The 13,832-nt window shown below is 41.0% G+C and overlaps 1 protein-coding gene across 2 annotated transcripts in view; it reads left to right on the top strand.

The window, feature by feature from the left end:
• NUP214 (nucleoporin 214) overlaps positions 1–12,649 on the top strand; it is a 45,117-nt gene extending 32,468 nt beyond the window's left edge. For both annotated transcript variants that reach the window (XM_013294352.3, XM_005231203.4), the window contains exons 30-36: positions 1,148–1,218; positions 1,633–1,789; positions 4,000–4,149; positions 6,973–7,144; positions 10,724–10,866; positions 11,718–11,742; positions 12,431–12,649. In XM_013294352.3, the coding sequence (XP_013149806.2) occupies positions 1,148–1,218; positions 1,633–1,789; positions 4,000–4,149; positions 6,973–7,144; positions 10,724–10,866; positions 11,718–11,742; positions 12,431–12,464 (752 nt within the window). In that variant the 3' untranslated portion in view covers positions 12,465–12,649. The remainder of the gene's footprint in view (positions 1–1,147; positions 1,219–1,632; positions 1,790–3,999; positions 4,150–6,972; positions 7,145–10,723; positions 10,867–11,717; positions 11,743–12,430) is intronic.
• Positions 12,650–13,832: the final 1,183 nt, after the last annotated feature.

The following is a 13,832-nucleotide window of genomic DNA, read 5'->3' as shown; positions in this document are numbered from 1 at the left end:
AGCATAGTGTAAAAGATCTTAAATTACTTTGTTGTTGTAAATTGCTACACTGAGGTGGCAAGGCAGCTCTCAGACCGTAATCAAGGCAATGAACACAGATGCAGCACTTCCTTCTGGAAAATGGGCTGCATTCTGTGCGTGCAACAGTGGATGTATAGCACTATATCATGGTCTGGGATGGCAAAAGAAATTCAAGGCCTCAGTGATGGGTGAGCAAGGAACTAATCCGTTAAATCTGCTTTTCCATTTGGAAACATCTCAAAATTAAATATAGCAGTAACATGGCCATCAGCTATGTGGCTACATAGTTCAATTGAGTAGTTGCACAGACCAAACCTCCTTTGTCAGTCTCCTTTTGTTCTCCACCTCGCTACAATATATTGTCGGGGTTTTTTATTGTCTGTACAATCTTCGGGCAGCTCCCAGGGAAAAGTGAAAAGTACATAGTAATAATAGAGAACATGTATTTCCAAGGAAGAAAACCTAATTAGGCTCATTTAATTAAAAATGATGGCACTGTAGGCAAACTGCTTGCTCATTTTAACTACAGTAACAGAGAATAGTTATACTGGGGGAAGTGAACTCTGCTTGACAAAAGTGTTCCTAATTACAGAAATGCAAGTTTTATTACAAAATGCACATTTAAGTGAACTGGGAAATGGAATAGGGAGTTGTTGTTTTTTGGTTTTTTGGGGTTTTTTAAATCAAAACATTCCATTATCTATAAGAGGAATGTTTAGGTAGCAAAGCTCAGATCCTCCTTACATGTATAAGAGCAATGGGAATGCTATAGTGCTTGTGCAGGACTTGCATCATTACTATAGCGATATTAACAGAAATCCAGTTCTCTTATATTGTTAGCAACAACCCCAAAAGTGAAAAGGCCTTTTGTTTTCTGTTTGCTTTTAAGTTGGCCAAAGAGAAAAAGGAGAATTGACTTTCAGATAAACTTTCAGTGGAATTTATTATTTGAGTGTTGGCACGTACTTTAAATTTGTCCAACCCAGATACATTTGGGAACATCCCTTGTATCCCTGTGTTTTGACATGGGAGACCTGTCCTTTCCCTGTTCTGGACTCATGTCATCTCCCTGAATTGCCTTATACCCTAGTAATAGTTCTAGTGACTTATTTTCTTTTCTTTGCAGGTTTTGGTTCTAGTAACACAGGTTCTGTGTTTGGGCAAGCAGCTAATACTGGAGGCACTGTCTTTGGCCAGGCGAGTATTCATTGCTTACATATAAACAAGGGACTGTTATGTATAGTGGACTTGTTCAGGGTTCCTACTTATTTCTGATACGTTAACAAACAAAACAAAAAAAGATACAAGGGTATGGAGAGACAAATACTTTATCCCATGCAAGACAGAGATGCAGTAAGGCACCTGCCTTTATTCCATGCTAAGTGGGAAGTGGACAGTGCAGGGCAAGCTTCAAAGGCATTATTCTGTACCACAGACAAGATTTAAACTAGACTTAAATAAGATTTCATTGCATTGGAAGGTAATTGCTTGCTAGTTCATCAGCCCCTTCATACACCCAGAGGAACAGGCCAGACAGAAGAATCAGCCTTGGGGGCATGCACTGCTCTGACTTTGCTTAAATCCTGTTTTTTTGTCCTTTTTGTGTTTTAGCAGCCATCTTCCTCCAGTGGAGGCTTGTTTGGAACTGGAAGTGGTGGGAGAGGTGGAGGCTTCTTCAGTGGTTTGGGAGGAAAGCCAAGTCAGGATGCAGCCAATAAGAACCCCTTCAGTTCCTCCAGTGGAGGATTTGGATCTGCAGCTTCCCAGAGTAAGTGAACAAAACAAGAATACAAAATGTGCTGTGATTTCCATCTGCTTTTTTGATCCCATCTGCTTTTCTGCTGTTAGTAAATTCTGTGTTCACATGAAAGGCTTCTAGAGGGTAATAGAGACAGAGTACACATGATGTGTAATCTGGAATTCTTCTAAGTGTATGGAAAACAAGTAGGGAAGCCATTGAAACAAGCAAGCAGATGCAAGAAGTGTGAAGAATATATTCGGCAGGAAATTCTTGGCCAAATGCTTCTTTAAAATTCTTTAAAATAAACTTTTGTTACTGAATTTTTGCTTCCAACTTAGTTAGAAAGCTTTTATTATTTTTCATCTGCCTTAACCCTATAAAAATTAAAAATCGTGTGCTCAAGAGTAACCAAGTGAAGTATGTGATGGATAGCAGTTTCCTCAGCTTTGTCCTAAAAATGGCTGACTTTATGCAGCACATGCAAGATACTTCATCAAAATTTGGTATAACACATGGATAAGCTCTCAGTCATTTGTGACTAGGAGGAGGTGTGAATTTTTTCAGTCAGTGGATGTAGTAAAAAAAAATAAATATGCTCAGTGGTTGGTTTGGGGTTGTAGTCTGGTTTGGTAAGGGAGTAATTGCCTTTCCTTTTATCAGCTTTTATCCAGATTTGATAGACAGAGTGTGTCTCTTGCAGCTGAACTCGTGCAAGCATTGTAAAGCTGGGTAGATGAGAGGGATTGTGTAAAGCCCTCTTTGGGAGGAGGGACTCAGACTTGTCCTTTCTTTTGCTGCAGTTGTCAGCTAAAAGGCATCAGTCCGCATGTGTGTTGGCTAAATCAATCTGCACGTGAGGTGCAACACCACCCTCCCACATGTTTCTTGCCCAGCCAACCAACCTAACAAAAGGAGGCTTGAAAAGCAGGGTTAAGAATACATTAAAGCTACCTGCAGGTGCCTTTGCACCAGGGACTCTAAGGGAATATTAGAGATTTTTTTTTATAGATGCTATAAAGGATTAACTGTAAAGGCAAGAATCAATCATTATCTATTAGTGTAAAGACTTTCTAAATTTATTTTTTTTTTTTAATGTCATAGTCAAGTTAAAAATGAATTAGTCTTGAGTTTTCTGGGTTAACGCATCTTGGTAATACTCTAAAATTTGAGCTGAGATACATGCATGTCACTGTCTGCTATAGCAATGATCTTGAAATACTCGCAGGCTCTCTGGTGCCTTTCCTATGCAGCTGTTGCAGGTCTGTGCTTGTTACATGCATTTGTATGTCACACAAGCTATTCATAATGATTTCTTAAGTGTGGCTTTTTTTTTAATGAGACTGCCCAGCTTCATTATTTCTTCACTTGTGACTTTGGGTTTGGCAGAAAGGGAAAGCAGAACGGATGAAGTCCAGCAGGTAGAAAGCACAAAAAAGAGGAAACAGTGTCTAAGACTTAAAAGTAGGGGAACAAAGGAAAGCTGTAGAATTAGCTGCCAAGTGGCTAGAAGAGCACTTCAAGTCTTGGGAGGACAAATCCATTTATTTTATTACATCTTTAATGATCCATTGGGATTAATGGTTGAGGTCGATTCTCTAACCTTGCTGATTTAGTTCTTCTTTACTGCTGTGCTGGGTTTTGTGTTGAAATAAAACGGATGGATCACCAAAGAAAAGCTTTGGTTATTCTGTGTCCTGCCACTAAATGCTAAAACTCTGTAGCCTTGTGAAAGGTGAAAACTTGTGCTATTTCTCAGTAAGGCTGGAAAAGTTTGGCTCCTGCTTTAAGGTCCTGTCAGATAGTCATGTTAAGAAATATTGGCAATTGCCAAAACAGCTAAGAATCTTTAATTTGTGGTGAACTGATGTTTTTGTTGTCAAGAGAGACTGATCCTACCTGCTCTGATTTCTCACTTGAGGAGTTGTCTTGTCTTCTAGTGACTGCAGGACAGGATGCAACTAAACAAATCATCCATCACTGATTTGCTAGATCCCAGTACTAAAGGGTTGTTAGTGGTCCGTCAGGTCCAGAATGGATCTTGGTGGGACTACAAAGCCCTGAAGGAACAGGGGAAAACTCTGTGTCTCTCTGCAGAGTGCTGTCTTCAGTGTAGTGTTTTCATTTTGTGCTTGGGAGTTGGAAATAAAAGGCATTTCCCTTTCTCCTGATCCAATCAATGAAGTGTAATGTAGACTATTGTCTGTTGTGAGCTTCACAAGTATTTTTCATCTCCGCAGATTCTTCTAGCTTATTTGGAAACAGTGGAGCAAAGACTTTTGGATTTGGCAGCTCATCTTTCGGAGAGCAGAAGCCCACGGGCACTTTCAGCTCTGGTGGTGGGAGCGTGGCATCTCAAGGCTTTGGGTTCTCCAATGCAAACAAAGCAGGTACTTTTGTTAATCCACCTGATGTGAACACCCATGCTTACCTGTGAGATATTTAGTAGTCTACCATGTAGATACAGCCTGGACTCAGTACACGTACAGGAATTGTCTCTGAACAGTAAATAAAAAATAACTAATGGCTTAGTGAATGGAAATTGGTGGTGGATTCAAGGCAGAGATTTACAATCCCTTGTGCAGAAAAGCATCCAGTAAACTGTGTTTTTAGGTATTCATTCCAGAAATTCCCATTGCAGTTTAAGAGCAGAGAGGTGTGTGAGTTAGTGCTGGTCTTATGTACCATGCAATGAAGAGTACAGAATATGGAACTGAATAAATTCTTCCTATTTTAGATACTTCCTCGGTATATTATCTTCCAAGCTTCACTCTGGGTTTTGTAACTTTTTTTTCCTCACCATTTCTTCATGAGAGTGAACGCAGAGGTGTCTGCAATGGGAAAGCTTCCTCATAAAATTTGTCAGACATGCTGCAGGTCCTCCTCTTTTGCAATTAGTCTGACCTGTCATCATACTTTCTTCTGTGGTTGAGCTATTGTTCTCTCTGTTGATTGAGTTAATTGAATCAAATATTGGAAATTTCACAGAACTTCTTTCCTTTTGACTGTTATCTGCCCAAAGAAAGAGCCACCGAAGCAGTGGTGACTGATACGTTCGTTAGACCTGAATGGCAAACTGTTCATTTTGTTAATTACCAGGCAAAAATGGAGGCTCAAAAGGTCAGGTCAGGCAGAGCAAAGCTTTTCTCCTCCATCCTTAGACTGTTCTTACAGTGAACATTGAAGATCGGCGTTCTGCTCCAAGTGTGTCTATTGAAGCTTCATCGCTGGGGGAAGTAGGGGGAGGCTCAGTCATCCCTGAAGTTGTCTTGAGATGACAGTGCTCAAGGACTCCCTTTGGAGAAGCAGTGCTTTGCGAGGAAGCGCTCTGCTTTGGCAGTAGCTGTGCTGTCGTGTTAGTGAAGTTGCTGAGAGCATAATGATGATGCTATCGGATCCAGCAGCCATTTATAAGGTGTCTTTCCAGTATTGCATTCCACTTGGTAGTGGACTGAGTTTCATGACTTGGGCAGACATACCTCCCATCTGTTATTTTTGCTAAAGGAGGAGAAAACGTGGCTGAAGGAAGTTCTTCTTTCATTCCCCCAATGACACTTTCCTTGCTTTTGATTATTTTGCTTTCAAAATTCTTCTTGACAGAGAATTTTCAAGAGGTTTCTGCAGAAGGCACATCTGCTCCCACAGAGCCCCTCAGATCCTTCCCTCCGCTGGTTATATTTGCTAAATATTGAAATGAATGGTGTGCTGTCTTCTCCCAACTGCAGTGGAAGGGTTTACTTGATTTGAATCCCCCTTTGTCCCTGGTTTCACTACTTACAAATAGTGGAGAAAGGAAAGTGAAATCCATTAATATGCTTGGCAAAAGCGAGTGTATGCCACGCAAAGCTTCAGCCCTGGTGATAAATACTCTTAACTTCCTAGAGATAGAGGTAACAAGATAACTGATCTGTGCTTAAATAATTCAGGCCTAGCATTTATTTTTTCCAGACCTTTTGTGTTTACAGCCAAACAGTATCCGTTACTTTGACGTGGACTGGAATTTCACCCAGGGTATTAAAATGTGTGGTGGTATCCCATCCTCATCCCTAGTCAAACAGAAGAGCAGGTGTCCTTCACGTTCCACGGTGTCAATTAAAAACAGGCCAATAATACTAGCAGATGAACGCAGAATAAAATATGGGTAGAAGTCCATGCAGAGCTGCAGAAGGCAGCTAAACCCTGAACAGAAATTACCAAGAGCAGAGTTCAGTTCTTGATTCCCTGCAGGAATTGTGCAGTTCCTCTGACCTGTCATTCAATCATTGCCTCTCAGTTTCCGCCACTTAAACCAGGGTTAGATAATATCCTACCTCCTGGAATCTTTTTGCCTCACTGGAGCACCTAAAAAACAAGCTTGCGACCTACTCTCAGATCTTAAGAGACTGGGGAGACTTGCCCGTTGCACTGAGGAGCTCCTCCAGTTTAAGCACTTGCATGCATGACTTTCTGTCTGCAGGATGCTTGTATGTACTTCCAGAGCTGTAGATCAGAAGTCAGAGTAAAACTGCAACCAAACCGCAACAAATTTTCCATGAAGCCGACCTTTAGAGAAAACTTTAGATTCTGCATCGGTGTATGCAGTCCTTTGGATAGTAACTTGTTTAAAAGGTGATGAGCAGAGCTTTACTTTAAAATTGACTACATAAACTAAACTTTTTTTATGGTGAGGGCTGTTTTAAGACGGATGGATTTATCTTTTTTAAAAATAATAATAAAGCATCAATCTAGCACCTATTGTATGTATTTTTTACTATAACTTGGTTATTGTGTATGCTTGCTATCTCACAATTAAGATACTAATCTTCTTTTATGTAAAGCGAGTAGAGATTCCTTCACAGTGTGCGAGCATGTACAATATATTACCAGCTTCTTGTACAGCTCTGGGGATTGAGTTGATCGTGTCCTCAAACATTCAAGAGACGCAGAACATGGTTTTCTTCTGTGTAGTATCTTAATTTGGTTGCAGTCTTAATTTGGTTGCAGTCTTTTATATGCATTTGGGCACTTATTCATGTCTTTTGTAACAAAATCCCCTACAGTTTGAAAGCTTTGTGGCAGTTATTTCTGAAAATAATGCTGTGTCCGTATGCCAAGATGAACAGCCCCATTGTGGAGATTGTCTACTTGGAAATCTAGGTTTTGTTTTCACTTTTTCTTTCTGCATTATTGTTTACATGATGTTCTTGTCCCTTTTTTGCCTCTGTTTTGCTCAGGTGGCTTCGGTGCTGCTCCAGTGTTTGGCAGCCCTCCCACTTTTGGGGGATCCCCTGGGTTCGGAGGGGTGCCAGCATTCGGTTCAGCCCCAACCTTTTCAAGCCCTCTGGGCTCAACGGGAGGCAAAGTGTTCGGCGAGGGTACAGCAGCAGCCAGCGCTGGAGGATTTGGGTAAGCCATCCAGGGTTCAGGGTTTGGGAAATGTGTTCTCGCATGACAAAAAGTATTATGCTTGGTTACCTCTGCATTAACATAAAGAATATATTCTGTAGCCGATTGCTAAGTTCTTAAGTGTCCTTGGCTTATTTGGTTGGGTTTTTAATTATTTTTTTTTTTAAAGAGGCATAAAACTAAGACTTCATCCCTAAAGGAAATAATGTATATGCTGAAACTACTGTGTTGAATCTTTAGCTTTAGAGGTTGGGGGGAGGGGGGAGCAGCATGTGAGTCATCTTGCAAGTGTCTAAAGAAATGCAGGAGTATCTTCTGTGTGCACGCTTAATGAGTCGAAATCTAGGCTTACAAGCTGTACCTAGCAAAGAAAATAATAAATATCATTATCTGTGACTCTGTCTAGCTGCCTTATCCATTTGTGAGGTTTGGGCTAGAGATCCTAATGAGAATTCAGTCTGTTCTCTCACCTTTGAAGGGTGGGACGAAACCCTTGTAACAGCCTGTGCTCCTGGGAGCAACTTGTGTTTATCCCACGCTGATGGTTTTTATCAGTTTCCTTACTCCTTAAGCCTGTGCTTGGCACCCAAGCAGACAGGCACGTTAGTCCTTGTTTTGTTCAGCAAATACACTATTTCAAACCTTGCAAAGCAGCTTCTGCAATAGGCAGCAAATGCACTTCTTCAGCATTTTACTGCCAGCAAGCAACTCTCCTTCACGCCCTACAATTATGTATAATATACAAATATGTAGACGGAATAGACCCAGTTAAAAAAAGAAAAACTTGCAGTGAAAAGGGGAAACTGGATGTCTTTCCAATCTTAGCGCTTACATATTTCACAAGTGTTTGTCTTCAGTTTCAGGAGGAACTGCCCTTACGTAAGGCACATGAGAACGTCTAGAAGTGTAACTGGTTGACTCTCCCTGAGGTTAGGCAGATCCCCATCTGCCAGGGCACCCCTGAGCTGTGGGAGGCTTCAGTTAGGTGGTTCTGCTTTGTTCTGAACTCTGGTGCAGCAAATCAGAGAGTCCCTTTGGAAGGGGTAAAAATAGAGGCAGCTTAATTAAATCCCTGCAAAGAAGGATGCGCTTGTAGGGATGACTTAGCTTCAACTCAACTGGTATTTTGATCAGTTCCAACTTTCAGCCATTGTGCTGCAGGATTTTGTACTGGAACTGGATGCGCTTAGTAACAATGTTGGAAGCTTAAAGATAAAATGGGATTCAGAACAAGCAGCGTGGTTGATGCAGACACGGTTCTTGGATAATCAGTCTGCAGGCTCAAGAAAGATAATTCAGTGGCTTAACTTGTGTGAAGTTTTGAGAATTTCTTCTCTATTAGAAAGGTGCAGACTCAGTCTGATATTTTGAGAGTTGCCTGAGGAATTTGATTTTGATTTTAAAAACTTTAAAAGTGTGCACAAAATTCCCAGGCAGCTTTACAAAAATCCAAATCTCACCACAAAATTTTCAGCAGTAGTTTAATTTTGCAGTATAATGTAGCATCTGTGTAGGACTTCCTTTCTGCCTTTCTCTTGAAACAAAACTTTTTAAAAAACCCAAATCCAGAGAAGTTACTGCCGGTGTGTTGTGTGATGTTAGCTCAGAGTTCCTGAGCACACCCTGCTAACTTAAATACATGTGATCCATTGCTGCTTCAGTTCTGAAAAATCTGCACCACTTGATAAATGGCTTGGGTATCAAAAATAGAAACCACTACACTTCCTTCAAAATCTGCCGTTCCGACTGTGAGCAAATAATGTTTTGCTTTCATAAAGTAACCTCAAGTGCCTCTCAATTCTGTTTTGCATAGGAGCTTTACAAAAGACCTGAATATCTGGGTAAGATAGGTGTGATTAAATGGTTACCAGGCAATGACTGCATCTCATGTCTTTTATACATTTTAAAAAAACAACTGTCCATAGCTTGAGCTGTTTCTTTACTTGTGCTCAGCTTAGCCTTTTTCAACAGGCATGTTCTTCTAGTTGCAACCTAAAGAAGCAGTTTGAACCACAAGTTTCCATGTCACTGCTTCCGCCTCCACTTCCTTTCACCGGGTAGACACATAATTTGTGCGTTTAGTGGCATAGTCCTGAGAAGATGGAGCACTGTAAAAAGCTCTTGTTCTAAAACACATCACCCAGTCTTCCTTCTTTTTAAAAAGAACTACAAAACCTATTCTGCCCTTCCTGAGAAAACCACATTTGTGCTCCTGAGCTGAAGGTGCCTGCAGGGTATGTGGGTCGAGAGCCAAGCCAGAGGCACAGGGGATGGTTAGCAGGGCTCAAGATACAGTCACTGAACTGCCTGTTGTATCTAACGCTGTACATGGAGGTAGTGTGTGCAGTTGACAGAGTCTGGGATAGGAAAGGTTATGTCTTTTACCAGGTGAATTGCTTGTCACACTGCTACAAGGGTTGTCTTTTATCTGGAGAGATATGTTTTGATGTGGGTTGGTTGGTTGGTGTGTTTTTGGGTTTTTTTCTTTTTTTAAATCTACTAGATATGGATGAATGGAGAGGTTGGTTAACATGCTGTCAGTTCATATTTTAAGTCAGAAATGACAGAAGCTTGTGTGAGGCACAGCCTTGTAAAGCTGGCATGCTATTTGACTTGACCGACCACTCGGAGGAGGGCTGGTGCTGGGTTAGTACTAGTAGCATTGTGCACTTGCTTTAGTAGAGCTTGTAATTTGAAAATTTTGTGTCTGCATTTTGCCCAGCTTAAGGTAAAGGAACACTTGAAGCTTGTTTTCTGAGTACACTTCTTACATTTAGAATTGGGAGAAGTGTATGGGAGTGTGGGGGGCAGGGAACCATAATGCATATCATGGTCTCATTAGTGTGTCATGCTGATTGCTCTACAATGCCTGGTTGGACTGAGTAGGTGGAGAAGGGAGACCAATTTCCATATATTAAAGTATTTCTTATTTCAGTCCCCAAAAGCAATTAGGGAAGTAATCCAAAGGTAGTAGTGACAAGTGCCAGCTAGGTGCAGATCTTCAAGAAAGCGCCGGAACTATGTGGTGTTCAAAATGGGCTGGGGAGAGAAAGGAACTGAGAAATCTGCGGGTGATTTACATGTGCAAGGTACCACCTGAAAGTTGGGAGCCTGGGTTCTGTGTCTGGGCTCTGTTTTGTGCTCTGGCCATGAGGAGCTCACACCGATTCTGTTTGCTGCCCCATTTGTGACACAAAATTGTGCAGTACTTTTGAGCCTAAAAGGTGAAAACTACACACGGGGTGAATTAACATATTCCATTTGATGGCTGCAGCTGGTGTTTCCAAGCACTTGAAAACATATCCTGTGTAATCATGAATGTATTGGCCTTTCTGCCTGGTGTACATTAAGAATGGGAGCTGAACAGACGTTTGGATGTACAGTGGTCTTTCCCAAACCAGAAAAACAGTTTCCAGAATGAACAATTACAGTCATATCCAGGTGGTCTCACTCTTTTGATGTAACCGTGTTTAACGAGTGCACTGTTATCATTGCAGGTATGGGAACAAAATTCTAGTGTAAGTGAGAAGATGCTTGCAAACACAAATTTTCTCTTAAATTTTCTCCCTCAAACTGCAGGTTTGGTGGTACCAGTAACAATACGGCATCGTTTGGCACACTAGCAAATCAAAATACCCCAACGTTTGGATCGCTGTCACAACAGGGTACCGGTTTCGGCACACAAGGCAGTGGATTCTCAGCTTTTGGGACAGGTGGAGGAGGTAGGTAGGAGAAGCTAAAATGTAATGAACCTAACAGGCCTCATGTTTTCAGTTTTCCCTGGAAACTGGGCATGACTCTTCAGCTCCCTGTCAAAAATGTGCCTGGTGCTGGTCCTGCAATAGGGGAGGCACAGTGTCCTGGAGAACTGAGCTGCAGGGTGGGGTGTAGTGTCTTCTCAGACTGTAGCTCATAATTTCATCACTGATTGCTGTGTGACATATCAATAAATCACGCTGCTTCTGCACACCTCATCAGATCATTGCTTTTCACCTCTTTTTATGGAGTTGTTCTTTCTTCTCAAAGGAAAATACTGAGAAATAATTAATAACTCTTCAGTACCATATCCATGGGTATCTGTATCGAAGTACTTGGTGTCAAAACAATATGCAGTGTAAAATTGAGCTGGAACACCAGTAGCCAGACTTTTATCTGATGTAAGTCAGTGAAGCCGCAGTGATTTACACAGGGCTGAGCACAGAGCCTTTGAGAGAGGATACGTTCATTAGTGGTCTGCCTGTCACCATTGGCTTGCGTTAAGCACGACTCCATCTTCAGAAAGCAGCCCTCTGTTTTCATGGAGGTGAATAAACCAGGCACATTGTATGCAGTTGCTACTAATGAATGGACCTAGCTGATGAGCAGTGAAAGCAAAGCCCTCTTAGGAACCGAGGCAAGTCACTTTTCTTCTAGATGGAGATTTGACTTTCATTGTTTGCCTATCACTCTTTCCCTGGCCTAAGGCAGGAAAGAAATGTTTTTCAAGCTGTGTGTGGAAGGGGACATTTAGTACAAATCTTATGCATTCATTTACGTTTTAATAATTATTTTTCTCATCTTGCATTTCTTTCAGGGTTTGGGTTTGGATCATCTAACACGTAAGTACCATTTTGTGTCTAACCCTTAATTAAAAATACAAATAGAATCAGAATAAAGAGTTGAGTGGTTTACAAGAGCAAGCTTTGAAAGTAGTAGTGAGATACTAGTTCTGATTTCCTTTTCAGTGGCTGCTTAGAGCTCAAAGTACAGGCTCTGAATGTACGCTTGCCAGTGAGGTTAATCTTTCATACATGGGAGAATTTTCAGTTAAATTGTGCTCTTTTTCCACCTCTCAGGCACATGATGTGTGTGTGCTCAAGCTGTGCGTGTGAATCTAGTATCTGTTCCATTTATCAGGTTGAAACAAGGAATGTAATAAACTGGTACTTTGGCTGAATTGAGACGATTTACAGTTGAAGAATGGGGCTGAGAGCTGAGGTTAACTGTTGTCCACTCTGCCACTGGCGCGCTAGATTACTTTTAGCAAGTTTCTTAAACTTTGTTTCCCTGTCAAGTAGAGAGAGCATGTCTCTCACCAGATGGTAGGCTCTAGAATAAGCATAATTATATCTAGTTAGTATGTGTTGTTGCACTCTCAGGTAAGATCTGCTGGAAATATGCATTCTCATAATAAACTTCTGATACTAGGGAGACTGGAAGTTTGTTTCAGAGATCTGCTGAATTAATACTGCCTGAGGGAGATGCTAACACTCATTGCTGTGTTGGTATTTTTTTCTTGCTTCACAGATCTTCCTCTGGATTTAGTGGATGGAGAAGCTAGGAGCATCCTGAACTTTCCTGTAGAACTGTGCTGTTGTAGCTCCTGCATTCATGAGTCACCTACGTGATCAATATCCAAACAGCTTTTCTTTTAAATACAGGTTCTTTTTTTTTTTTTAAGAAAAAACTTTGCTTATTTTCATGCAACACTTGTTCTATATTAAACTATTTTATCTGCCTTTGTTACTTGTGTTGGAAGGGTTTATCTCCCTGAATCTAGAAGAAATAGATGCGTACTGTGGTTACCAGCCCTGTACTGGACCTAGCTTTCTGTTATTCATCCCTTGCCTAGACAAGTGAGCAGCTCAGGTTGGTTCCTGATATAAACCAGCACATTTTTCATTGAAGAGAATGACTGATTATCCTAGGCTCTTAAGAAGGCACTGAAGTTTGCCCTGCTAATTTTAAGTATAGGACGGGGCACATGCTTATCTCACTGAAGTGCTAAAACTGAGTCATGTGTGAGCCAGAGGCTTAGTGGAGAAATAGGAAATTATCTGAGTAGAAACTGGCAGCATGCAGAACACGTTCCCATGGCAGTAACATTCAGCAAAGAGGTGGGAAGTAAAAGCTCTTCTATTTTTAACTTTCTGTAAATTTTATAGAACTCAGAAAATGGAACTCAGGTTATGGGGAAGACTTCTGGCCCTCGAATTCGAAGTGTGACCTCCATCCAGAGGCATTAGTGATTTTGCAGCTTATGGCTTTGGCTGTTGGATTCTACTGTCAGCTACTTTTTGGTTTTGTTTTTCTAACATGTACGAGGTTGTACTTTTTCCCTGTAGCTTTTAGCTTTAGTCAATATCGCTTGTGAAATTCTCATATGTTTATACTTGAACATACTGAGCAAATGTTTTAAAGAATGCCCTGAAGGCATTCTGGACAAACACTTTTTCTATCTGATGCATCTGACCTCCATGAAACCTCTAAATGATGTAATGGGTTTTTGTTGCTCTGTGAAAAATGCAGTTGAAATAACAGTGTATGTCTTGGTTGAATACATGCAGTTTGGTTTGGTTTATCTTGTTGGTCCTATTAGGACGTTTTGGGGTACTTCTGTTTTTTCTGTTTTCAGCAGAAACATTCTAATGTTTCTTTTTTTTTTTTTTTAATACCCCACACTATGATGACAAGTGTTGTTTTTCTGGTTTGGTGGGCATCTGGTTGCTTTTTGGAATTGTAAATAGTTGATAACTGCTTGTTTTCACATCCAGCGTTATAAACTAAATACTTACATCTTTCAACGGTTCCTGAAGAAATTGCTTTTTTCAAGTCAACTTAAAGAGTTAGTGTTTGTCCTAACTCCTGTCCTAGTTGTGGGAAGTGTCCTTCCTGTCTCTGCGCCTGGGAATGACATTAGGTAGGTTCC

This window comes from Falco peregrinus, chromosome 1, assembly GCF_023634155.1.
Source record: "Falco peregrinus isolate bFalPer1 chromosome 1, bFalPer1.pri, whole genome shotgun sequence".
NCBI classification, from domain to species: domain Eukaryota; kingdom Metazoa; phylum Chordata; class Aves; order Falconiformes; family Falconidae; genus Falco; species Falco peregrinus.
Note: the sequence above shows the minus strand (reverse complement) of the source record. Positions and strands in the feature narration are given on the sequence as shown.